General features: G+C 41.5%; 1 protein-coding gene across 18 annotated transcripts in view; it reads right to left on the bottom strand.

The window, feature by feature from the left end:
* Positions 1-26458, bottom strand: part of dlgap2a (discs, large (Drosophila) homolog-associated protein 2a) — a 625248-nt gene that overhangs the window by 426834 nt on the left and 171956 nt on the right. For all 18 annotated transcript variants that reach the window (XM_069885188.1, XM_069885186.1, XM_069885180.1 and 15 more), the window contains one exon: positions 10582-10614. In XM_069885188.1, the coding sequence (XP_069741289.1) occupies positions 10582-10614 (33 nt within the window). The remainder of the gene's footprint in view (positions 1-10581; positions 10615-26458) is intronic.

Genomic DNA, 26458 nt, shown 5'->3' with positions numbered 1-26458 from the left:
CTCTCTGCAAAACAATGACCCCTCAAGAACAGGTGAGGGGTGGAATCTCAGAGGTGTTTGATACTTGGTGTGGATGCTCCACACTCTTCCACTCTACACCCTTGTAATTGTTCCCAAAATGCATTGTTTTTTCCCCACAGGAACTTTGGAAGTTCCCATGTCAGCATCTACTCTCCATGGATACTCCATGTATATCTTCCTGTATTCACCGATGGCCTCTTACCAGTTAGCCTGTACTCCTCCCCTTTCCCCCCTCCTCTCTGCTTCTGCTGCTCCAGTTCCCAACCTTTTTACACAGGCCCCTGCCTATTTTTGCTTGGAGCTGACAAAAGGCCAAGGCCCAAAATGTTGGTTACCCTTTGCTTCTTGTGGACGTTGCGAGACCTGTTAGGTTTTTCCGCCACTCATTCCAATGTATGTCCCTTTCTCAGGATCCTTTAACTTTAATTTTTAATAACACAGCATGACAGAAGGCCCCTCTGGCCCATGAAACCCGAGCCACCCAATTATACCAGTAACCTACTGACTCTGTGCATCTTTGGGACGTGGGAGGAAACCGTAGGATCCAGAGGAAGCCCATGCAGATCATGGGGAGAATACACTTCCAGACAGCGGGAGATTTGAACCTGAGTCACTGTAACTACACTGCGCTAACCATGTCCAACCTCAGACACTTTCAACTTCACCTTCAAGCCTAACGTTGAGAAGAGTATTCAGTTGCATGGATCTCTCAGGGGTGGCCAGCCTTTTAATTTTAAATATGGACACATAGCCCCGCAACAGGCCATGGGTCCATGCCGCCCAATTAACCTACAACCCTGGTACGGACCCGTGGGCCAAAATGGCCTGTTACTGTGCTGAATGTCTAAATTAAAAATTAAAAGGTTGGCCAGTCCTGAGTTAGGGTGTGTCCAACATGGTCAACCTAGCAATTAGTGCAATGAACCAGCAACCTGGGTTCTGATCCCGCGCTGTCTATAGCATTCTCCCCCGTGTCTGCATGGGTTTCCTCAGGGTCTCCAGTATTCTCCCACCCTTCAAAATGGAAGGGGATTGTAGGTTAATTGGGGCATTTGGGCAGCTTGGACTCATAGACCGGAATTAGCGTGCTGTAAGGCCAAATTTAAATCCATCCTTTTCTATACATTGAAAAACAAGGAGGGGAAAGAATTCAACATGATGCATCCACCTGGGCACAAACCCTTTAATTTGTTCAATACTGTCCAAGAACAAACAAAGAGCATTAAAATTGCTCATTGTAAACTGGTTCCTTTGATCTGCGTATTCATTCTTTTCATCCAAAACATTTCCAGCCAAATAATTTAATTTGTGTATTGTCCTCATGAGGCGGTAAATACTTGAGCATAAGATCTCATTGGAGCAGCTGAGCTGTTAGCGTTGCTCCTCCAAAAGGCTTGGGAGAAGAAGATCAAAGTGATCACATCAAAGGCATTTGCTCAACTAGGCCAGAATACTCAAAGCACTTTACATGATAATAATGAGAAGCAAGTCGCTGCATGCTTAACCCAGGAGAAAAGTCTACTTGGCGAGTCTTCCATTAAGCTCATGATGATTTTCCACTATGATGTAATTCCTGAAACCGTTTTATAAATATCATGGGGCTAGCAATTTTCAAAACAAAAATCCCAACCAGTTCTTCAACTGGGTTAGGAGGGAAAACAACAAACACGTGAGCAGATTTACAGACTTTAACAGCAAAAATCTGTTTATTAATTCTGCAACAAATGAGGGCTGAGAAAATGAGAAGCAAATGGCTTCTCTCAACTCATTCACATTCAAACCTCTTAAATCCAAATCCGACCTGCCATTCACTGTAAAATTGATTGCTCAGGGCTGCAGACCTGTTGGTATTAGCTTAAGTAATGACTTGGGTGGATGGAGGTCCTGGTTAATATGTTCGACCACTCACTGTTCCACGCAAGTACAGTTAGAGGCCTGAACATAACAAAAAAAACATTGTCCATTCAATCACCAGGCTCACACCTTGGATATTTCAAACCCTGGAACACAAAAGCGGCCAGTTTGACCTATCTAGTCCCATTGACTTGCACCTGGACCACAGCCCTCCATACCTCTCGCATCTCGGTACCTGTCCAAATTCCTCTTAAGTGTCAAAATTGAATCAGCATTTATCACCTCAACTGGCAGACTCTTCACTTTTTACGTGAAGAAGTTTCCCTCAACATTTCATCTTGCACCCTTGATTCATGTCGTCTAGTTCTTGCCTTACCCAAACTCAGTGGAGAAAGCCTCCTTGCATTTACTCTGTCTATACCCCTCATAAATTTGTATATCTCAATCAAATTTCCCCTCATTCGCTGACGCTCCATAGAATAAAGTCCTAACTGTTTAACCTTTCCATGTAAATTAATTCCTCAAGACCAGGCAACATCCTTGTAAATCTTCTCTGCATTCTTTCAATCTCATTGATATTTTTCCTGGGTGACGTACACTGCACACAATTCTCCAAATTTGGCCTCATTAATATCTGAGACACCGTCAGATTCAGATTTCAGATCTATTGTCAGAGTACATACATGACATCACATACAACCCTGAGTTTCTTTTTCCTGTGGGCCAGGCAGAATCACCACTTATTAGTAGTGCAAAAAATATGTAAACAAATAAACAAATGTCTGTGCAATACAGAGAGTATTTTTTTTTTAAAGAGTCATTAAATGAGTCCATGATTGAGTTTGTCGATAAGGAGTCTGATGGTGGAGGGGTAGCAACCTGGTGGTGCGAATCCTGTGGCACCGATACCTCTTTCCTGAAGGCAGCAGTGAGAACAGAACATGTCCAGGTTGTGTGGATCCTTGATGATTGCTGCTGTTCTCTGATGGCAGCGCTCCCTGTAAATGTTCTCCATGGAGGGGAGGGTTTTGTCTGTAATGTCCTGGAGTGTGTCCACTAGCTTTTGCAAGGTTTTTCACTTGGGAGTAATGAAATCCCTATTCCATACCATGATACAGCCAGTCACCACATATTGCACCACACATCTTGAGAAATTGGCAGAGTTTCTGATGTCATATCAAACTTCTGCAAACTCCTGAGGAGGTAGAGGGGCTGACGTGCTTTCTTCATGACATTAGTGTGTTGGGTGCAGAAAGGATTCTCCAAGATAGTGACTCCCAAGAGCTTATATTTTCCCACCCTTTCCACCTCTGATCCCCCAGTGATCACTGGATTGTGCACATCAGGTTTTCCCTTCCTGGTTGACAGTGATCTCCTTGGTTTTGATGACATTGAATGCAAGTTTATTAATGCTGCGCCATTCGGCTAAGTTTTCAATCTCCCTCCTGTATGCCATTTTATTGCCCCTTTTTATATGACACTACCATGATATCATTAGTGAATTAGTAGGTGGTGTTGTTGTACCGAGCCACACATTTGTAGGTGTAAAGTGAGTAGAGCAGGTGGCTAAGAACACAGCCCTGTGGTGCTCTAGTACTGATGGAGATTGTGGAGCAGAAGTTCTTGCCAATCCTCACTGACGGAGGTGAGGAAATCCAGGATCCAATTACACAGTGAAGTGTGGAGTCCCAGGTCTTGGGAGTTTGCTGATCAATTTTGGGGGAACAATGGTGTAAAAAGCTGTTTATAGTCGATAAAGAACATCCTGACAAATGCATCTTTGCTGTCCAGGTGTTCCAGGGCTTTGTGTAGAGCCAGTAAGATGGAATCCGCTGTAGACCTGTTACTACAATAGGCGAACTGGAACAGATCTATATCACCGCTCAGACAGGAGCTGATATCACCAGCCTTTCAAAACACTTCATCACTGTTGATGTAAGTGCTACTGGTTGATAGTCATTTAGGCAGGTTACCACACCCGTCTTGGGCACTGGTATGATTGATGCTTGTTTGAAACAGGTGGGTACCCCACCCTATCAGAGTAAGATGTTGAAGTTATTGGTGAATACGTTGGTAAGTTGGTCAGCACAGATTTTTAATACTCGGCCGGGTATTCCATCCGGGGCAGATGCTTTCTTCGGATTCACCATAACATCCTAACTCCTTTCCTCAACACTTTGATTTCTGAAGGCTAATGTGCCAAAAGTTTTATTTTCAACCCTATCTTCCTTGACACCACGTTCAGGGAATTGTGTATCGGTATTCCCAGATCCCTCTGTTCCACCGCACTCCATAGTGCCCAACTGTTTACCGGTTATGTCCTCCCTAGGTGTTTCCTTTCAAAATGCAACTCATCACATTTGTCTGCATTAAACTCCCTCTGCCATTTTGCAGCCCATTTTTCCAGCTGGTACAAATCCCTCTGCAGGTTTTGAAAGCCTTCCTCACTGCCATGACACCCCAATATTTGTACCTTTGTATCACCTGCAAACCTGTTGGTTCATCTTGCAGATTTCTCTGCACATGCTGAGGTGACTGGTTGTTGTCGAGGAAATCTCGATCAAAGCATTTCTTTTCTTTCTCCATAGGTACAGCAAGGCTACAGATCCTACAGCTCACAAGCCCGCACTGCCCAAATACACCAACGTGACCACTTAGCCTACTAATCCCATAAGTTTTTGGAACGTGGGAGAAAACCAGAGCACCTGGAGGAAACCTGCACAAATATGAGGAGGACATGCAAACTCTTTGAAGACAATGCTGTGTCGGCCGTCCTGTAATAGCATTGCGCTAACCACAAAGTTAACCATGCCACCCTTCAATAGCCATCAAAAGGGAGTTTTACATTCATTGCAGCTAATGTTTCAGACCCAAGGACAATAATAGCGCCATCTCATTATTGAAAAGTCCCACTTAGAACAGCAGGTCATGCCAATTGATCTGAGTCGAGTAGAGTTACAGATCAAGAGGCCACTCCTTAATTTCATGCTTTGTGGTTGAATTAGAACCGATTAACCAAATACTTCATGTAAGGCTGCAAAGAATTTGCTTTGACATGAATGTTCCAGCAGCTATTTGTACCTCAGGTTTGTCTTATAGTACCCAAATCAATTTATCAAAAGTTAATTGCATGTTATTTAGCCCAAACATTATTGTACGAGATGCTCCTTCCCTGTGACTTAATTTTGCACATTCAATCATGATGTGCTGGAGATGTAGTACAAGTTAAACATGTTAATCTCAGTGTGGTATTGCACTTTACCAACACACATAGTTACTTGGTTTAAGCAATGTAGATTTTTCACCTGCACTGAATGTGCTTTGATGGAAAGAGGAAACGTAACAACCTCAGGAATATGAAAAATATCCCACGCTGTCTGTAAGGAGTTTGTACATTCTCTCCATGTCTGCGTAGGTTTCCCCAGGCGGCTCCGTTTTCCTCCCACCGTTCGAAACGTACCAGGGGTTGTAGGTGAATTGGGTGTAATTGGCCGGCACGATCTCCTGGGGGTAACAGGTCATGCCAATTGGGGTGGAATCCATCAGCTGTGATTTGAATGGTGGAGGAGACTTGACAGGCCGAATGACCTACTTCTGCTCCTATGTCTGGGACTGCTCTGTCACCACAAAAGGACTGTCTGTTCCGTGGATAAATATTTATTACCAATCCATGTTTGGATGTATTCTCACTGTTATTCCAATTGTTCTTTCTTTCAAAGAAGTGGTTTGGCTGCAGGAAGTAAACATACTGATGCACATGCTCGTTGTACACTGTGTATGGCAATAAACTTGCAGCTGCTGTGGCCGAGCATGTCTTTCCCAGATTGGCCTCGTCAGCCACTAGCGAGCCTGGAGCAGATGTGGACAGCACCCTTCCTAAATCTTTGTTCGTGAAGCCAAGCCATGATTGATGATCATGGTCATAAATGGTCTGCAGTGAGATCAAAAAAACTTGAAATACGCAATTCCTTTTCACCAGCCAAATCCGGGACAATTCCTCTTGACAGTACTGTTTCATGTTACCACAGGGTCAGAGAGGACCATTTCTCCCTTATAAAATACCTTTTAAAAGCAAACAATACATGGTGGGGAGAGGTTGTTCTCTCTCACCATATTGCAGCTCGATCTGAGCGTTATTACAAATTATCCACTAAATAAAAATTAGGAAGTTGGCCACAATCTCAAAGAAAAGATCAGACCTGCATAACTCATCATAACTATGAGGTCAGGACCCCTATTCAAATGAGTCCCATCCTTCGTCCTCCCTCAGCACCATTCAGGGCCCCAAACAGCCCTTCCAAGTGAAGCAACATTTCACTTGTGGATCTGTAGGGTGTCATCGACTGCATCCGGTGCTCCCGCTGTGGTCTCCTCTCCATCGGAGAGGCTGGATACAGACTGAGAGATTGCTTTGTTGAGCACCTCAACTCTGTCCCCCACAGTAGCGTGGATCTCACAGTGGCCACCCATTTCAATTCCCCATCCCATTCCCTTACTGACATGACTGTCCATGGTCTCATGCTCTGTCAGACCACCCACCAATTGGAGGTACAACACCCGTCTGGGCTCCCTCCTACAGAATGGAATTAGCATCGACTTCTCTGGTTTCCATTTAAACCCCCGTATCTTCTTTCCCATCTCCCTCTCACCACACCACCCCCCCATCCTCTCTCACTCTTCCCTTTTCCCTCTGTCTCCTTTCACAGAGTCAAAATCAATTCTCATCTTTCCTCATACCCATTTAACTCCTTTTGTCTATGGTCTACACTCCTCCCCCTGCCATTCTCCCATTCCCCCCCCCACCCCACCCTTCCTTTCCTCAGCCTTTAATTCAGAGGTTTGTCCACTTTCACTCATATCTTGAGGAAGGACTCGGGCCCAAAAATGTCGATAATATATCTTCACCTCCTGTGAATCCTGAGGAATTGGCTAAGTTCCTCCAACATTTCAGTGTTTTGACATTAAATTAAGTGACACAGGTTATCCAGTTGGTATCAAATGGGTGGATTCGGGTGGCATGGGCTCATGGGCAGTAAGGGATTTTTACCCTGCTGTATCTCTAAATTTAAAGGAAACAAAGTTACATCCTTCCCAGAAAACAAATTGTCCAAATCCACCCCTTGTAAATCCTTTCGCATCTCCTCAAACCTAAATTTTCCCCACTCAAAAACCTCAACTCTGGGCCCAGACCCATCCTTTTCCATAATTACCTTGAAACTAATGGAAACTGGACCCGAAGTGCTCCCCCACACATACCTCTGTCACCTGACCCATCTCATTCCCCAACAGTAAATTACAGTAAAACTCTGTTGCCTGCACGTGACAAATACCCCTCCATCCCCTTTGTATTCCCGCATCTATCTGGAAGCTTCTTAAACACTACTATTGCATCTGCTTCCACCACTGTTCCTGACAGCCTGTTCCAGGCACCAACCAATCTTTCTGTAAAAGAGTTGCCATGCAAATCTCCCTTAAAACTGCTTCTCCTTAATCGTTGCTCCTCTGGTATATGATGCTTTGACCCGGGGGAAAAGATTCTGACTTTTCATCATATTAATGCCTCGCATAATTTTATTTACCTCTATTAACCCCTCAGCCTTTGATGCTTTAGACCAGAGGAAAAAAAAACTCAACTTTGTTCAACCACTCCCCATAACTCCTGCTCTCTAAGCCAGATGACATCCTGGCAAATCTCTCCCTGTATCCTTTCCAAAGCCTCCACATCTTTCTTGAAACAGTGACCAGAATTGCACAGAGTATCCAACTGTGGTCCAACCTAAGTTTTATTTAGTTTCTTTTCTACTCCTTACCCTTCCATTCAATGCCCCACCCAATGAAGCCAAGTGTATCATACGCCTTCTTTACTGCCCTGTCTACTTGTGTGACCACTTTCAATGAGCTACAGACCTGGGCCCCAAGATCTCTTTGCATATCTGGAATTGGACATTTTGGCGACGGACATTTTAGTTAAAAAAATGACTTTTGTAGCCCTTCGGACATTTTGGTGCTCATTTTGGCGCTGGCTCCCCATGGCATTGCAGCACTGCCTGAACTCGCCGGTGTTTCAGAAACTGCTTCATGAACTCCCTCCACCTGCCCCCTCCCCCCCCCCCCCCCCCCCAGGAAACTGCTTCCCCTGGCAAACATTTGGGATTTATTGTTATACTTACTAAATAATAATCACTTATTCTACAATTAATCATGTATGTTAATGTGATTTATCATGTGATCAGCATTATTTAAATGCTAATAGAGTGATATGTGAAATTAATGGGTTTATTCCCATCTTGAGTCATCTCACAGTGTACCTGTTGGTAACTTTGGATCAATGGCTGCCATTTTAAGTACAAGAGGTGAAGAGAAATTCGCCCACAATGCTTTATATTTTTGACAAGTGCAGGAAGACAGATGATTTGATTGTGTTTTAGTGGGGTTAGAACAAGAATATATGCAAAGGATGAATCCATACAAAAAATGGGGTGGGGGGGGGAATTTGTGCAATCAATCAGCACAACCGCGGTTCCTCCACTGTATCAGTCGAAGTAAAACAGGTTAAAAACCAATGTGAAGCACTATGCTCAGGAAACTTTAGTAGCTACTTCCATGATTCCTAATCAATATTTGGCAGATTTGCCGCAGGCAGTCCAAGGAGCCATTCCACGTCCTGATTCCCTGAAAAGGACTATAAGAAGGGAGCACTGTGCAATGTATCGGGTGATCCCAATCCAACAAATTTGCTCGACCTAGAGATTCCAGATCATTTTAAGATCTGCAAAACTTGCAATGGAAGTGAACCATTTATACTCGGAGATAGAATTTTGATTTTTGATAGGAAAATAGTGGGGTGAAGAAATCCTTGCTGATTCTGATGTCTGTTATGCCAACGGAACTTTTAATCTAGCCCCACCATTGTTTTCACATGTAATATTGACCAAAAAGCATGGTGAAGTTCACCCTATTATTGATGCACTGCTTCCAAACAAAGGGTAACATATATCAAGCTCTTTAAACTTATTAGAGCTATCTCGCCAAGCACTGAACCAAAAAGCATAGAGTGTGACTTTGAACAAGCTGCCCTATTCACAATGAGAGACACTTTACCAGGGGTGGAATTAAAAGGCTGCTTCTAATATTTGAGTCATAATGTTCATAAGCATCTAAAGAACTTTATAAAAAAAGAACATAAGAGCAAGTCAGCATATTTACATGCGGAACAAAGAATCTTGAAGATAGTGTCTTCATATGGAGAGAAAGAACCGTTAGAGTATTTAGGCTTTGCTCATAATTTTGACTTAATTGATTAATTTTCTTTAATCATCAGTTTTTCATAATTTAATTAATAATTTTTTGTCAACTGGATTGTTTTTAATTAGTGTTTTTAATTTTAAAATAATTTTTATTTCAATTAATTATATATTCCATGATATGTAATTAAACTTACAAAAACTTCCAATAAACATAATAAATATATTGTTAGAATTTACCAAAAACCCTTTGTTTTTCTGACTGTTTTTAATTACTTAAATATGTCGCTATAAGCTACGAAACGCCCTGTTTACCAGGGGAGCGATTTCCTGAGGGGAGAGGGAGTTTCTATAATGCAGGGGGTTCAGGCAGTGCTGTCACACTAGGGTTTCAGGCAGGATGGAATTGGCCAGCAGACAGTGAGTGGGATGGTGGGCCAAAATGTTCAGCGCCATATTGTGGGCACCACAATGTCCTGGATCCCATGCACCTTTAAAAACCCTGCCTTTCACTGCATGCTTTCCTCTCCCAAAGGGCATCAGCTAACACCACAAAGAAAGACTGCTTCTGGCAGCAGTCAAGCTGGACGACTTGGGTTTTGCTATTGCTGCAATCCAGTGCATTCTATTGGTACAACTAACATTGTTGCTGCAATTTGAGAACTTATAAATACTCTGCAAAAATATGCTTGCTAATCCAAAACATTAAAATGGATATAAAAATGCAATGGTCTCTATAAACATGAGCAATTCTACCAAACAGCAAATGTCTATGTACAAAAGTAAGGATGTTGGCTATAATTGAATCCAATGGATATTCTGCAAAAGTTAAACAATTTCCTATCATATTTAGACAGCTCAGAAGCAAACAACAGAAGGTCATATTATATGAAAAAATCTTTCCAAAGTTGTCGCCACTGGCGTGTTCTTTTGTTCGACTGGATGATGAAGACCTATCAAAATAAGTACACAAAATGTCCACCCAAGCAATTGATCTGTCACTTGAACCACTCAAGATGTAACGATATGAATTAGTGTCTAATGTAATCAAACCTTTCATGAGGTGCAACGATTAAAAGGTTTCCAAATATACTTCAAGAATAAATTCATGCACAAAATATCTTTCACATCCATTCCCAAAAATATGATTCCTTTTTCAGAAATATCTTGTTACTGGATTTCAATGAGCATAACTCAATTCTTTTGTCAACATACAACCTTCGGCAGATTCTCACCCAAAGCACAACGTTGCCACAAATGTTGAAAATCAATCATCGAATAAACATCAACTGATATGATTGAAAGAGCCTTTTGATCATGTAAAGTGAACACATATGAACCCAAGGATGAATAATAAAGATAGCCATGTTTAACAATATCTTGGAATCTCATTCCAACTTTCAAGTTTCTGATAGAACTCTGCACAATCAACAACAAAGGTAATTGAAACGGTTTCACTCACCTTCTTGCTCACCACACAAGGTACACTGTGATTCTGGAACAAACAATGGAAAAGACACAGCATTAGTCTTTCAATCTTTTAGACTCACAATGTGAGTTAAACAAGAAAGTCTGCAAAAGCTATGGTTGAGTGCAATACACAACCATGTTGGTGAAACTCAGCAGGTCATGCACCATCCATTACTTCCCATGGATGCTGCGTGACAAACCAAGTTCATGTATCGTTTACCCACAAGCTCACTGGTGTTAAAATTCCATTCTCCTACACAGTTTACTCATATCTTGTTTTTGTTTCCTTTCCTGTTCACTGCTGAGTCAAATGAATGATTTAACGATTTAACTCCATTTATACATTTCAGAAATTTCTTTAGAAATTACCATATCGGTACGGTAGCTGCAAAACCGCGGATGGAAGTCAAGGATCATCAAAATGGCCGAAAAGATCACCAGAGTCTCCCTTTCCTCTACTGACCACATTCACTGGGACTGCATCCTAAATAGGGCTGAAAGAATTAATGAGGACCCTTTCCATCCAGCACTCAGGGTCTTTCATCCACAACCACCAGGAAGGAGGTACAGGAGCATCAAAATCAAGACAGCCTGGCTGGGAAAGAGCTGCTTCCCACAGGCTGTGAAATTAATGAACTGTATGCTGTAACCAACTTAGTAATTCTGAAGTATTTATATATATTTACTATAAATTATATTTGTACATATATATGTAATTATTATATGCTGCGTATTGTGCGTGTACAGTATGTGTGTGCACCGTGGTCCAGAGAAACGCTATCCGGTTATATATGCACAGTCAGATGATAATAAACTTGAACTTGCTGGGGATGTGCAGAATATCCCTGATAGGAGTCTGAGTTCCAGTCCCAAATGACTAGTTTTCCTTCAGAAAATCATTTGAAGTTGTTTATTATACCACATTCCCTTTCCATTGCCTGCCCAATTTTAAAAGGCTATTTTGAATAAAAATATGACATTCAAACCAAAATACCTTGGAAAAAGTAAAGTTTCATTTGATTAAAAAGTTTTTCCATTGGTGTCATATTTCAGAGATTTGTTTGGCATCTATTCCTCCACATCTATTGTCTTCAGAAATTCTCAATCATTTCTGCAAAAATATCTACATGATCATTTTTAAATGATTTCATTGTGTAATGGATTTGTGTTAATATAAATCTTTAGTTTAATGTTAAAACTATATTTTATCTAGATATGGTTTAATAAGTTAGTTTGGGTGGCTACAGGGCCATAAAAACAACTCATTAGCATTTTAAACATGGTTCTTTGAGATAGAAGACAGAAGCCAGCTTGAGACAAAAATGGATGCTGATTGAAATTAGAGTCAAGAACATGAAAAGGATTTATGATGATTCTTGAGATATTGGAAACAATAGATGTTAGTTCAGAACCATCTGTATAAACACACAGCCATTTTAGTTCTGAGGAAAGTAGACTTCTTGGAGACATAAGTGGACTTTAATGATTTTAGCATATTTGTGTCAAAATACCTTATGAGCTTCAAAGACAGAAATTATGTCACATACCATGTGATGAGAAATGGGCTGGAAATATATTATCGAAATGAGAAACAAAGACTTCTGTTTTTTCAAGAGTCAAAACTCCCGTGACACACGCGAGAGTTGGAACCTTATGAAAGACAGGGTTGAATTACAGTAACCAGAATTGGTGCTGTTGTGCTTTACTCCTGAGAAAAGGGGAACACAGAATATGTGGCTGTTGAAATAAGGAGGACCACTTCACTGCTTCTTTTGAAAAGAGGACAGAATTCTACTGGGTCCAATTTGTAAGGCCAATTCTTTTAACCATTGTCTAGGTTTGTGAATTATTCATGGAAGAAAATAGTCACATTTTCTCTCTTTGAAAAGAGGGCAGATTCTTCATGTCAAAAACAGATTCCAAAATTTTCATTAAAAGGTTTGATCCTGGGAAGACAGGAATTGTATTCTCCTTTTCACAGGAGGTACATTGGTGGTTCAGAAGATGGTCACTTCTAGTTAAAGAATGTCTCTCAGGACATCTCATCAAAAGAATTGTGAGTAAAGAGGCCTGAAGATATGATGCTTAAAAGCGCTTTATAATTATTTCTGAACTGAGAATTTAAGACCTTCAAGCAAGACTAAAATTAATCTGAAGTCTTAAAAATTGACTTTTCAGAGTGGGACTTCAATCACACACACACACACACACACACACACACACACACACACACACACACACACACACACACACACACACACTTTACATTTGCGCTAAGTGGGGTAAAATTTAGAGTTAAGTTTAGAGATAAGTAAGAAATGTTATGGTATTTGTTGTTTAATAAAAGCTATTATTTTGAATTTACCATTGTCTGGTGAATTTTCCATTGCTGTTCCTGTGTTAGTGATGACAAAAACCCTTTAGTCCCAAACAAAATTTAAAAGGATTGTTAGTTCATAACAATTGAAAGGATTAAGTGAAAATAGTCAGTAATGTATGACTTACTTCAAACTAAGGCCCCCAAAATTGGGATGCATAAATCAAGATTAAGATGGGAAATAGACTTAATACACAAATAAGTGACAAGGATTGGATGGATTTGTGTAAAAATAGTATAACTAAATTTATAAATGTAAGGTATAGGTTAGTTAACTATAATTTTTACATCAATTATATTTGACTCCACAAAAATTAAATAGATTAAATCCTGCTGTATCAGATTTATGTTTTAGATGTAGATCCAAGAATAGAACTTTTTTTCATTTAATTTGACAATGTCCTAAAGTTAGACAATTTTGGTTAGTTGTAGGTAGTTTTTTGGAATGAATTACTGGGGTCAAATTCCCAGAGGACCCAATGTTATTTTTATTGAGTAATATTAAAGCTATAAGGCCAAAATTAAATTTAATATTTATCAAATTGGATTTGTGTTAATTGCTTTAGCAGTTTCTAGGAAATATATAGCAATATCATGGAAGTCAGAAAAGGATTTAGGTATGGAAAGATGGCATGCAGAACTTTATAATTGTATACCATTAGAGAAGATTACTTATAATCTGAGAGATAAATATCATGTTTTCTGGAAAATATGGAGCCCATATTTACAAAATTTTGGTTTGCATGTATGTTGACTCTCTGAAGACCTCACTTCTTGGTAACCTCCAATAGACTTTATTGTATAGATGTGTTATTTTCTTGGCATTCTCTGGTTTTTCTTTCTTTTTCTTTAAGGGTGGGGGGATGGGAGATGGGAGGGGGTTGGGTGTATGGGATGACATATACTCCATGTATAACTTCTTTAGAAATAATTTAGAATTGAATGTAATGTAACTATTTTTGTGGTATAAAAATTTATAAAGTATTCCAAAAAAAAGTGAGATAGGTTTAATTTTAGAGAAGCCTACAACTACCAACAAGGTTATAGCACCTAATTGTTTGCTCCATTAAACACCTGTAGTCAGATATAAGCATATCTCCATAAATCAATATCTTTGAACACTTGCCCTTTGAAATCACTCTGCTGCAACAATTATCAATATCAATGGCTGAAAAATTTTGAAGACTGATTCGCAGAAGGCCTTGTGTGGAGTGGCCGCCATTTTAATGCCTGTGGCAGATATGAATTCATCTACACTTTATTCCACCATTGTGTCTCATTTCTGTGTGGTGTGGCTCTGAGATTGTAAATTGAAATGTGCATCCCGCTGTGACTTCTGACATTTGTGTGACCTTAATGTGTATTAAACAAGAAAATCTGTCGCTGCTGGGATTGAATGCAGTACACAAATGTGCTTAAGAAACACAGCAGGTCAGGCAAGGATTTGGCTTGGAGAGGCCAAGGCTTGCAACAAGAATTGGTTGGATCGCAAAGGTCTAAAAGAAATTGAGTCTCTGGGTGAGGTGCACCCTCTCAATAACAGGGAAGGACCTGGTCATCAGGTGTGAGATACTCTTGGTACTGCTGTACATGGCACAGGTGTGGCTCATCCCTCACACCTCTGCCCTGGCGGTCACCAGAACAATCTTCCGGTTCATATGGGGGTCCAGGATGGAATGGGTGTGAAGGGTCGCTGTGTAAGTTGCCAGACAATGGAGGTAAGGGCTTGCCCAATGTGGCCCTTATCCTGATGACCACCTTCCTGTGCGGTTGCATCAGGCTGTGTGGAACTATAGTGCAAGAGCATCAAGTGCCTCTATTGGCTGAGGTTCCACCTGCCCCAGAAGTTGTGAAAGATCTGGCGGAATGCCTCATGGCTAGGGCTGACAACCACTCACTGGGCCTTGGCTTGGCTGGTGATGAAATGAGCCCTCCTGGTCAAATCCTTCATGTGTAACCAATACATCATCCTCCACGTGCATTGTCCCCGAGATGAGTGCAGTGGAGAGGAGAAAGTTGCTCTTCTCGATGCAAAATGCAGATTTGCTCAGCAAATCAGAGGACTCTGATTTACGGGTTGTTCCTGGGGATGCATACATCCAGATCAGCTGGAAGTTCATCATCTCGGTGAAAAATTCACTTTTGTCTGCTCGTCGGTCTTTCAGCACGTGGAAATGTTGGTGCAGGAATGTTGCTGACTCGCGTATTCGAGGCTCCAGGAGTACATCCAGATGGGCACACTGAGGCTTGGTGCAGCCAAGATGCTGTGGGGAAGGGCCACAGTCTAGAATCCTTCCATTACTGGGGCTGAAACTGAGGGGAAGCCCCTCAAACAACAGAGGGCGGAGGGTGGTGCGAGTAATGACAAGTGATAAGGATATATGAATGTCCAGTGATGTAAAGGTATGGATAAGAAACTAAGGAAAGAGACTTTGAACGATTTTCCTTTTGTAAATCATTTACTGTGTTTAAAGTTTATTTTAGGTTAAGAAAACCTATGACAGTGGTTTACAAACTTTTCTTTCCACTCCCTCTGTCTATTTCACACTTTATGTCTCTTTGAGTTACCTGTGGGTCAGATCAGTAGGCATAGGGGCAGCATGGTTAGTGTAGCGTTTGGTGCAAGGCCTTTACAGCACCAACAATTGGGACTGGACCTAGGTTCGAATCCTGCACTGTCTGCAAGGAGTTTAATTAATTTTTTTTGTCACATGTCCTATTTTGACCTTCAGAACACCTGTGCTTCTGAATAGAGTGTGCAGATCAATCATCCATCAGCATTGTCCAACTGTGCACTCAATCTTTCATTCTATGTCCCTTGCAATGGTGCTGGGATTGACTCCACATCAACCACCTCTAAGGTGCCACCAGCAGAGGAACTGAGTGACTTAGAGTCCCTGAGGCCCACCATTAGTCACTGGACTCCCACCAACTCCCACAACCTTCCACCATCACCCACTGCTTTCTACCATGAAACCAATTTTCTGTCCATTCTGCTTTCTCAGATTGGATGTCATGTGATTTAACCTTCCAGAGCAGTCTCCCAAATGCCTTGTAGCATCCACAGATCTGTCCTCGTCAACCTTCTTGGTCATATTTTCAAAAACCTCAGAGTTGTGACACGTCACCTCCCAGTTACAAAACCATGCTGACTATCCATAATCAGCCCTTATCCATCCAAGTGCATGGATATCTTCTCGCTCAGAATACTCTCGTTACTTACCAACCACAGATGTGAGGCTCACTCACCTGTAGCTCCCAGGCTTTGCCCTGCAGCCTCTCTCGATTAGAGGCCCAACGTTTGCCGTCCTCCAGTCTTCCTGCACTTAATGACGACTCATAAATCTCAGTGAGGGAACCTTAAATTTTGTCTCTAGCTTCCCACGGTGTCCTCAGATACAGCTGATCAGGGCAGATTTGTTTAACTTCATATGTATCAGGATTCAACTGCAGCACTGTTCTCAAGACACTCTCATTCCCCAGTCCTCGTGTCTTCCTCCACAGTAAAAACAGAAGAGAAGTACTCCTTGAGGACCTTGCCCATCTCCTGTGGCTTTACAAAAAGTTGAGAACATTGAATCCTGAGGGGTCCTATTTGTCCTCTAGTTACTCTTTTACTCTTTATGTTAAAAAAAATCTCTTGGGCTTATTATGTGACTTGATTCCAAAATAGATCTGTTTCAGAACTAGTACTGCTGGTGGACATTACACACTTGCACCCAAATTTCCTCCCTCACCACCATTCAGGCCCCAAATACTCCTTCCAGGTGAAGCAACACTTCACTTGTGAATCTACAGGGGTCATCTACCATATCTGCTGCTCCAGTTGTGGCCTCTACATTGGAGAGACCAGAGGCAGACTGGGGGACCGCTTCGATAAGCACCTCAGCTCTGTCTGCGGCAATAAGGGTGATCTCCCAGTGGCCACCCATTTAAATTCCACATTCTCATGCCGACATGTCTGTCCGTGGTCTCATGCACTGCCAAACTGAGACCACCTGCAAAAGACAGGAACAACATCTCATATTCTGTCTGGGCACCCTCAATTTAAGGTGGCATGTAAGTGGAAAGAAAATTTTTGAAAGCCACTGTTATAATCGTCCCTAACTGACTTGTTATGTGCATGGTTTCAGAATTCCAAAGGAAATGGGCCAATTATCATTTTTCTCAAGCAAAATATTTCAGTGACAATCTCAATCTTCCCTTCCCACTCACATACCACCTTAAGTAATCCCTTACTAATCACTGAGCACTTATGGCATAGAGAATACTTAAGGTGGAATGTATGTGAAAATAAAAAGTTTGACAAACGCTGCTCTAGAGTGACAGATTTCTAAGCAAATCACAGAGGTGGAAAACCAAGAGGGTTATGAAGGAGTTTATCTCTCCCAATTTGGTCTACGATAGCTTCAATGCAAGGGGCATCGTAAAGGCAGAATATGATGAGTGGGGGTTCCTGTGATAGTGAAGTTGTGTAGAGAAGGGACTGCATTTGACATTATCTTCGGAAATTAAACTGGCAGACGCTGGAAGTATCAGGAGGTTGACAACTTTAGAACCAAGACCAGAATACTGTTAGTTTCAAGTTTGTTAAGGAAAGGGATAAGGTTGATAATAATGATAATGAGGTGATGTCAAACATATTGAACAATAGGAACATTTAAAAGACTCTTAGACAAGTCCATGGATATAAGGAAAATAAACCGTTAAAGGTGTGAGGTGGGGAAGAGTGAGATAGGTTTCCATAGGATGACACAACATTATGGGCTGAAGGGCCTCTACAGTGCTGTAATGTTTTATCTTCCATAAAAGAGATCATAAAAAAGTGAGACTGAAATTAACATTAAACATTCTCCAAAAACATTGTTTTGCAAAAGACATTGTGAAGAATGTTACAATGTTCGCTGACTTTCAAGAGGTTTTATGAGCAAGGAGAATGGACAGCCATGAATGTCAAGGTTGCACATGGAGCAAATAAAGAATTGATTTATTGAAGTATAGCCATAAGGACAGAAATATTTCAGCCCAAGACTGTGCTTCTGTGAAATGGTCACAGAAGAGACATAAATAACAAGCCAGCAGCTTGGAAACATTTCATATCTCGTCTGCTTTGGCCAACATATTAATCGCACAACTGTTCTGATAATTGAATGAGCTAATTCTAAAGTTCTCTCAGCAAATTGGTCAGCACTTTGAATCATATGAAGTGTTATAGCTGAATTACATTAAAGAAATGTGCTTTCAAATTGGCTGAACAATGATGGACATAAAACCTAACGGAGACGGATTATGGTCACAGGCAGCATTTCAGGGCAGGCAGGCCTGATTGAAATCTGACATTCCTCGGCTAAATCTCACAAGGCCATTTCCTTGCACAACTTTCTCTGCTTTCAAAGAATTGGCTTCACAGATCTCCTTTACCAAAGAACCAAATATCTGCCCATGCACAATGTGAAGCATCAAGCATGTAAATACAGATTATGGCTCGTCGGCAAGAACTCTGTCAAACCTCTGGAGGTGCACTGTGGAGAGAATACTGACTGGTTGCATCCTTCCCTGGTTTGGGAATCCAAGGGCCCAGAAGGCTGTTGAAGGGAGCAAAAATCACAAGGCCCGTCACAGGCTCGGACCTCCCACCCGTTGCAGACATCTATGTGAGCCGCATAGAGACACCCCATCGTTCTGGTCACAATCCCTTCTCACAGCTATCTTTGAAAAGATCTAGGTTCAAGAACAGTTTCTATCCAACCGCTCTCAGGCTCTTGAACACCCACCAGGGTTGGCTTCAACATCACAAAAGTACTGTGCACTATTGCAAATCATTGTTTTTGCACCCTCGTCTGTGCTGGGACACGATTGAGAACAGGCAACGCTCCCATCGGAGAGCGTCAGGGTGGAATCATCAAAGATCTGCACCACCCAGCACGTACTCTGTTCTCGCTGCTGCCATAAGGAAAGAGGTCTGGGTGCCGCAAGACTCACACCACCAGGTTCAGGAACAGCTGCCACCCCTCCACCATCAGACTCCTCGATGACAATCCCAATCAGGAACTCATTTAAGGACTTTTACTTGTCCACTTTATTGTTTTTTCCTTGCTGTATTGCACAGTCAGTTGTTGACATTTGTTTATATGTGTACGCTGTGTAGTTTTTTTTTAACACAACCACTAAGTTTGCCTTTGCCTCATCTGCAGGAAAAGGAATCTCAGGGCTGTATGTGATGTCATGTATGTTCTCTGACAATAAATCTGATTTACCCCTACACTGTATCTGCATGACTAGTGCAGCATTTGCTGAATTGTCTTGTTGGTAGGAGACAGAGGGTGGTGGTGGAGGGGTGTTACTCAGGTTGGAGATTTGTCACCAGTGGTGTGCTGCAGGGTTATTTGGAATCTCGAGTCACAACTTGGCTGGCAATGCAGTCAGCATGGTTGGGTAAGTTTGTGAATGACACCAAAATTGGTAGTATGGTGAACAGTGAAAAAGGCTATGTGAGATTACAGCAGGATCAAGGTCAACTGGGAAAGTAGGCCAAGGAGTGGCAAAAGGAATTTAACTCAGTCAAATGTGAGGCCTTTGATGGGTTAAACCAGGGCAGGACTTGCACAGTGAATGCCAAGGCCCTTGGGTGCTGCAGAACAAAGAGAGCTGGGGGTTCATGAAGGTGCCAGGGTGGTGAAGATGGTATTTGAAACATGCCTTTTCTGATCATGGCACTTGAGTACAGGGGCAGGGATATCATGTTGCAAGTGTACAAGATGTTGGTAAGACCACACTTCTGGTCACACAGCTATAGGAAAGATATCATTAAGCTAGAAAAGATGCAGAAAATTCATGAGAATGTTGTTGGTACTGGTCTGCTTAAATTATAAAAAGAGGCTGGGACTTTTCCCCTGGAGCAATAGGAAGCTGATGTGGGGTGGGGGGAGGGGATGAGACCTTATAGAGGTTTATAAAGTCATGAGGGCCATGGATAAATGATCATAATCTTTTTAACAGGGTAGAAGAATCTAAAACTAAAGGACATAGTTCTAAGGTGGAAGGGAAAAGATTCAAAAGGGACCCGACATGCACCTTCACACACAGAGAAGCTGCAGGCAGATGTAGTATTCCTGCAGGAAACCCATCTTATGAACCAGGAACATTTCAAATTAAAAACAGGATGAATAGGTCAGATAGAAGCATCCACCTTCAATTCCAGAGCCAGGGGAGTGGCAATCCTCATAGGAAAGAATGCTCCAGTAATGGTTTGGGAGGTGGTCACTGACCCGGAAAAGAGGTTTGTGATGAAGCATTATCAAGTATACTCAGAATCCTGGACACATGAATATATATGCCCAAAATTTTGATGATTAAAAGTGTATACAATATATATTCTTGAAAGTATTGGTGGGGGGGGGGGGGTGGAGGGTAATATATTGATTGGAGGGGATTTAAATTTTTGTTTGGATACAGTCGTGGATAAGTCAGCTAAGAAGGTGATGATGGCCAAAGCGGCTAATTCTACCTGGTCTCCATGAAAGATTTGAATCTCATAGACATTTGGAGAAGGCTGAATCCGAGAGAAAGGGATTACTCCTTTTACTCGAGGCAACACAATTACTACACTAAAAAAAAAATTTCTGGCATCAGCCCAGTTGGAAAGTAGGATAGTGGAGAGTGAGTACATAGCTCAGCTGCTGTCAAACCATTTACCCCTGACTTTGTCTATCATAATGCCAACTAAGTAGGTTACGCTGTATAGATGGTGCCTAAATCCATTGCTGTTGGGAAAGCCGAAATTTTGTAGTTTTGTCAGCACTCAGATAGAGCTGTTCTGCGAGATGAACTGCCCCTCTACTGATAACAATTTTAAAAATTTGAATCCTGTTAAAGGCTTATTTAAGGGGCCAGATAATTTGATACATTAAAGAGATAAAAAGGGGATATATGAAGGAAATTAATAATTTGGAACAGGACATAGCTCAGTTGGAAAAAAGATTATCAAAAGGGAGTCTGAGGAAAAATATAAGGATTTAGTGAATAAAAATCTCAAATACAGTACGTTGCAGACATACAAAGTAGAGAAGCTGATCTTAAGATCGAGGCTGGGGAAGGAGCCCATATGTCTTGTCCTGGTAGGTGAGGGCAGAAGGGGTCCCAAGGACAATTAATGCAATTCAAACAGGGGAAGGCAAGATTTCATATAAGCCAAAAAAATAAATGATACATTTAGTAAGTTCTATAAAAAAAACTTTATAAATCAAAATCGGGGGTAGGGACCCTGTCAAAACAGATGTTTTCTTGCTTTCATTGGAACTATCAAATTTGGATCAGGAGGTGTTAGACACTCCCTTCTCTAGAGAAGAGCTCGAACATACTCTGAGCACTCTGCAGGGGGTAAATCACTGGGAGATTATGGGTTCCCCATTGAATTTTATATAAAAATCAAAGACTTTTTAATGCCCCTCTTTGTGAAGGTTGTGAATCAGGTGGCAGAGACACATGCCCTCCTGGACTCTTTTTCAACAGCAATAATCAAGGTGATCCTGAAAAAAGACAGTGATCCATTGAAACCCTCCTCCTATTGGCCTATATCATTCTTGAATGTAGATTATAAAATTATAACAAAAACATTAGCAAAACTTCTGCCAACATTAACAAGCCCAGATCAGGCTGGATACATTCAAAAGAGGCAATCAGCAGTTAATGTGGCCAGATTGCTCAATATAATACACCTGGCACAGTCGCGAGAGGACCTAGAAGTATCCTTGGTTGTAGAGAAGGCCTTCGATAGATTGGAGTGGGATTTTCTCTTTAAGACTGGGAAATTTGGACTGGGTCAAACATTTATCAATTGGGTAAGGACATTGTATTATAAACCCCAGGCTACAATCATCACAAATAGGCAGGTGTCTCCAGTGTTCCCACTGAGTAGTTCTAGTAGGCAGGGCTGCCCACTGTCCCCAGTTCTGTTCATACTAGTTATTGAACCACTGGCAGGAATCATTTGGTGGGATCCAGACATAAAGGGGTTCAAGGTGACCCAGGTAGAACACAAAATCAACCTGTTTGCTGACAATGTGTTCATGTATTTGATGGAACCTTAGGGTGGGGGGGAGGGTCATTGGCCAGACTGAGGACTATACTGGAAGATTACAGGAAGGTCTCCGTGTATAAGGTTAATCTGGATAAAAGTGAAATCATGCCTTTGTAGAAAGGAGATTATAGACCCTATCAGTGGGAAGGCATGGCTGCAGGAAGGCATTAAATACCTAGAGATAAGCGTGGATAATGATCTACGTAATAGATATAAATTATCTCCCTTTGCTCCAGAAGATTGAGGAGGACCTGGCCAGATGGAAAACACTGCCCATAATGTTGGTGGGCAGAATTAACTGTGTAAAAATGAAGGTGATGCCAAGACTACAATTTCTTTTTCAAATGCTGCCCATTTCATTGCCCCAGTCCTTCTTTAAAATGCTCAACGGATGTGTCAGAAACTTTTTGTGGAATGACAAGATGTCTCGAGTCTCCATGGAAAAGTTGACATGGGAATATAAATTGGGGGACTTAAAAATGCCAGATTTTTAAAAATATTACTGAACATCCCAGGCAAAGTTTACTGCCTCATTTTTTGAGGGAGGGGGTTCCCTTTCTTGGGCACAAATTGCAGTAGGAGAAAAGACAGCAGGAGAATTTATATACAAATGGGATACAAAATTAGTTTAGAAAAAAACAGATAACCCCATAATAAAACACGTGTGCCAGACATGGCAAAGACTAAATCAATGTATTGGATTGAGGATGGGGTTATCTCCTTAAATGCCCTTGACCCAGAACAATTTAATACCCATGACTCTGGGAAATAAGGTCCTGGACACCTGGTGACAGAAAGGGATCAGGTGTATTGAGGATTGTTACCATCAAGGGCAGCTCACGTCATTCGAGCAGTTGAGGACTAAATATGAGTTATCGAGTAGAATATTCTTCTGCTTTCTGCAATTAAAATCTTTCCTAAGGGACAAACTGGGACCAACAATGACCCTGCCTGACTTATGGAGACTCTAATTCAAAAGGGGATTGTGTGTAAATTTATCTCTAGAATGTATCCCATATTCCAAAGTGAGGGCCCAGTGCCAGGCTTACATCAGTGATGGGAGTCGGACTTGGGCATATCAATTGATGAACAATAGTGGAAAGATTTGCGTTTGAATAGTCTGATGGGAATTGTCAATACCAGACACATGCTGGTGGAATATAATTTCTTGCATCAGTTGTTCTTTACCCTGATACAATTACACGTCAGAACCAGAAATTTTTGAAATGTATTTTCAGTGCAGTGTGGAGGTGGGAAACTTTGTCCATTCCACTTAGCTGTGTACAAGGGTGAGATCCTGACACTCAAGAAAAAAATTACAAAGGTGGATTTTCCACAGGATCTGGAGTTGTACCTTCTGTGAGAAGTTGGGGTAGTATAGTTTAGACTGCCTAAACACCCAATTCAGTTTGTGAAGGTTGCTTTGTCAGTAGCCAGGAAGTGTATAGTGGTTACGTGGAAGTCCGACTCCCAGTTAAATATCACATGATAGAATATGGAAATACAGGGTTGCATTCCCCTGGAGAAAATAATCTACAATTTGCAGAAGAGATGTGACATTTGCTAAAGTGTGGCAACTGTATCTGAGGCACAAAGGTTCACAGATATAATTCACAGCCCCCTCCCTCCCCAAATAAGAGAGGAAAATAACAATCCATCCCAGCAGGTAAAGGATTAAGAGTATGAAATGGGGAACACGGATGATGTGTGTTTATGCCCCAACCTGTTTTTATTTTATATCCGAGGTCCTCTAGCCTCAAGGAGGATCGTTATCTTTGACAGTATTTAGGTGGTTTTGTGTTTTTATATTTTGGTATTTGTATAATTTAAGGGATGGGGAGGGGAGGGTGTAAGGAAAGGGGAAAAGAAGGACTCAGTAAATCAAATTACATGGAAAGAGAATGTAAAATTATTGGATTTGCTTGAGTGTTTGGAAAATCAAAAGTCAAATATTCAAATAGAAAGACATGATGGAGTTGGATCATTATATGAGAGTGTTGACTAAATAGGGATTAAGGAATTATAGAAGACCCTTTCCATCCAGCTCACGACCATCAAGGAGAAGGGACAGGAGCATCAAAATCAGGACTGGCAGGGTGAGGATTAGCTTCTTCTTGCAGGTTGTGAGATTCATGAACAGAGTCCTGTAACCAAGTACATCATCCCAAATATTTATATATATATTTATTTTGATTATTTATGTGATCATTATGTACAGTATATAGTGTGTTTTGTGTGTGTGCACCATGGTCTGTTTCGTCAGGCGGTAGATGTACAATCAGACGATAATAAAGTAGAATTTGAACTTAGATAAGGTGTCATAATTTTATTGGTTAGGCAAGGTGGAAACTTCTGAAATAGCCTGAGCTTCAAATCAGAAAAGGTTAAATGAAATGCAACTTCCGAACATTTCCTTTAGATATCAAAGGTTTTCACGGGACACCAAGTGGTAGGTTTGGCTTTTTGAAAGAATTATGCAATGTTAATTCTCCTCAGCCTTCAGCATAGACCCACGATCATCTCGCCACAGACTCGGTCAACTCTCCCAGATCATAGCACAAAAGCATTTTATTTTAATTTCCCCTTTTTTTCCTGCTAGTTGTCACAAGTCTTCGCTCCCTGAGTTTGGGAGATTAAGCAACCCCCTGGTACATCGGTACACAGCCGTTCCAAGACTGGACAGCCGGGAGTGGCCATGACAGTGACTGGTTAATTTTTTGTGACTGGTTTAAATTTGGAGAAACAGCACGTTAACAGGCCCTCCTGGCCCATGAGCCCGAGCTGCCCAATTACACCCATGAGGCCAAATAACCCACTTTGGAGGGTGGGAGGAAACCAGAGCACCCAGAGGAAACCAACGCAGGTCACAGGGAGAACATAACAAACTTCTTACAGACAGCAAAGGTTTTGAACCCGACCTGCCAGTGCTGTAATAAAGTTTTGCTGTGATATTTGTGTGGGCAAGTGTTCCAGGCAGATACGAGGACATAGAATGGTTGGAAGTCACAGTTCTCACTAAAAAACCAATATAAGCACTGGCCCAACAAATATAATTTCAGGGGAAGCAGAGTTAACTAAACAGACAGTTCTGTGGGTGATAACAGGGTCATAGAGTCATAAAGTGTGAAAACAGGTCCAACTTGCCCGCCAACCAAAATGTCCCACTCACATGTCCCACCTGCCTACATTTGGACCATTTCCTTCTTAACCCATCTTATCCATGAGTCTATCCAATTTTTTTCTTAAACATTGCAACAATACCTGCCTCAACCACATCCTCCGGCAGCCCGATCCACACACCCACCAACCTCTGTGTTAAACAAAGATACCCCTCAGGTTCCTGTTAAATCTTTTCCCTCTCACCGTAAACCAATGTTCCCACTCTGGGCATTTAAGAGGCTGAGTATAATTTCATTGGTTTAGTTTTTTTATTGCTTCAATATGCGAAGTCAAAGAAACCCTTTTCTTTAGATCTTATTAACCTGCCCTGGCACATTTAGTGAATTGAATATGTGCGTCATGAGACTTTGTTGTTCCTGTAAGTCCCGTGAATTTGAACCAATGAGTTTTCCTGCATTGTTTCACATCTCTCTGCATTAAATATCATCACCATTTCCCCCATAAATGTTACTTATCAGCCTCTCACGGCTAATTGTAGTTTGAAGTTTGTCTGTTGAAATTTGGCTTCAGTCCCTCAGTTCAGGTCATTGGCATATTCATCGAAACCCAATGGGAGACGTCACAGCATAATTTGCTCTCATCTTCACCCTCTGCTTTCTGTCCCTTTGCCCATCTTGTATCAAAGCTGCTGCTCTATCTGCAGTTTCATTGGCTCCAATTTGTGAACAAGTCTTTTGTCTGGTGTTTTGTTTAATTCCCATTATGTCCATGTACTGAACATTAAATGCAATAACCTTCAATACCCTCTATGAGATACCCAATCAAGTTTTGATATAAAAGTTACCTTCAAAATGTTGGCAGTTGCATGTTCTTCAGTTGACGATGAATCGTGGCCTTTGAATGTTTCTCCACCAGCATCATAAGGGGGTCTGCTCTGTACTTAGGGTTTTTTTTTAAAACCTTCAGTCCTCTGCCATTATTTCCCTGTAGCATGGAAAGTCGTTGTGTGATGCTATTGGTGCCTTTCAAGCCTGTGATGTCTCACAGCAAGGTCATGGGGGAATTGCCTGAAGGTGCCACCAATTGGTGCCTTCCAAACCTAACTCACAGGCATGTAGGGAGAATGTACACACTCTTTATAGACAGCAGTGGATACAGACGCAAGTCGCTGGTGCGGTAATAGCATTGTGCTAACTGCTACACTATTTAGAAACTGCTGCAAAATTATCACTTGATGGAAAACATTATTAGTGGCCGGCCATTAACAGTCACACAGCATGCAAACAGACCCTT

Source organism: Narcine bancroftii, chromosome 6 (genome assembly GCF_036971445.1).
Source record: "Narcine bancroftii isolate sNarBan1 chromosome 6, sNarBan1.hap1, whole genome shotgun sequence".
NCBI classification, from domain to species: domain Eukaryota; kingdom Metazoa; phylum Chordata; class Chondrichthyes; order Torpediniformes; family Narcinidae; genus Narcine; species Narcine bancroftii.
The sequence above is the reverse complement of the archived record's forward strand: the minus strand, read 5'-3'. Positions and strand labels throughout refer to the sequence as shown.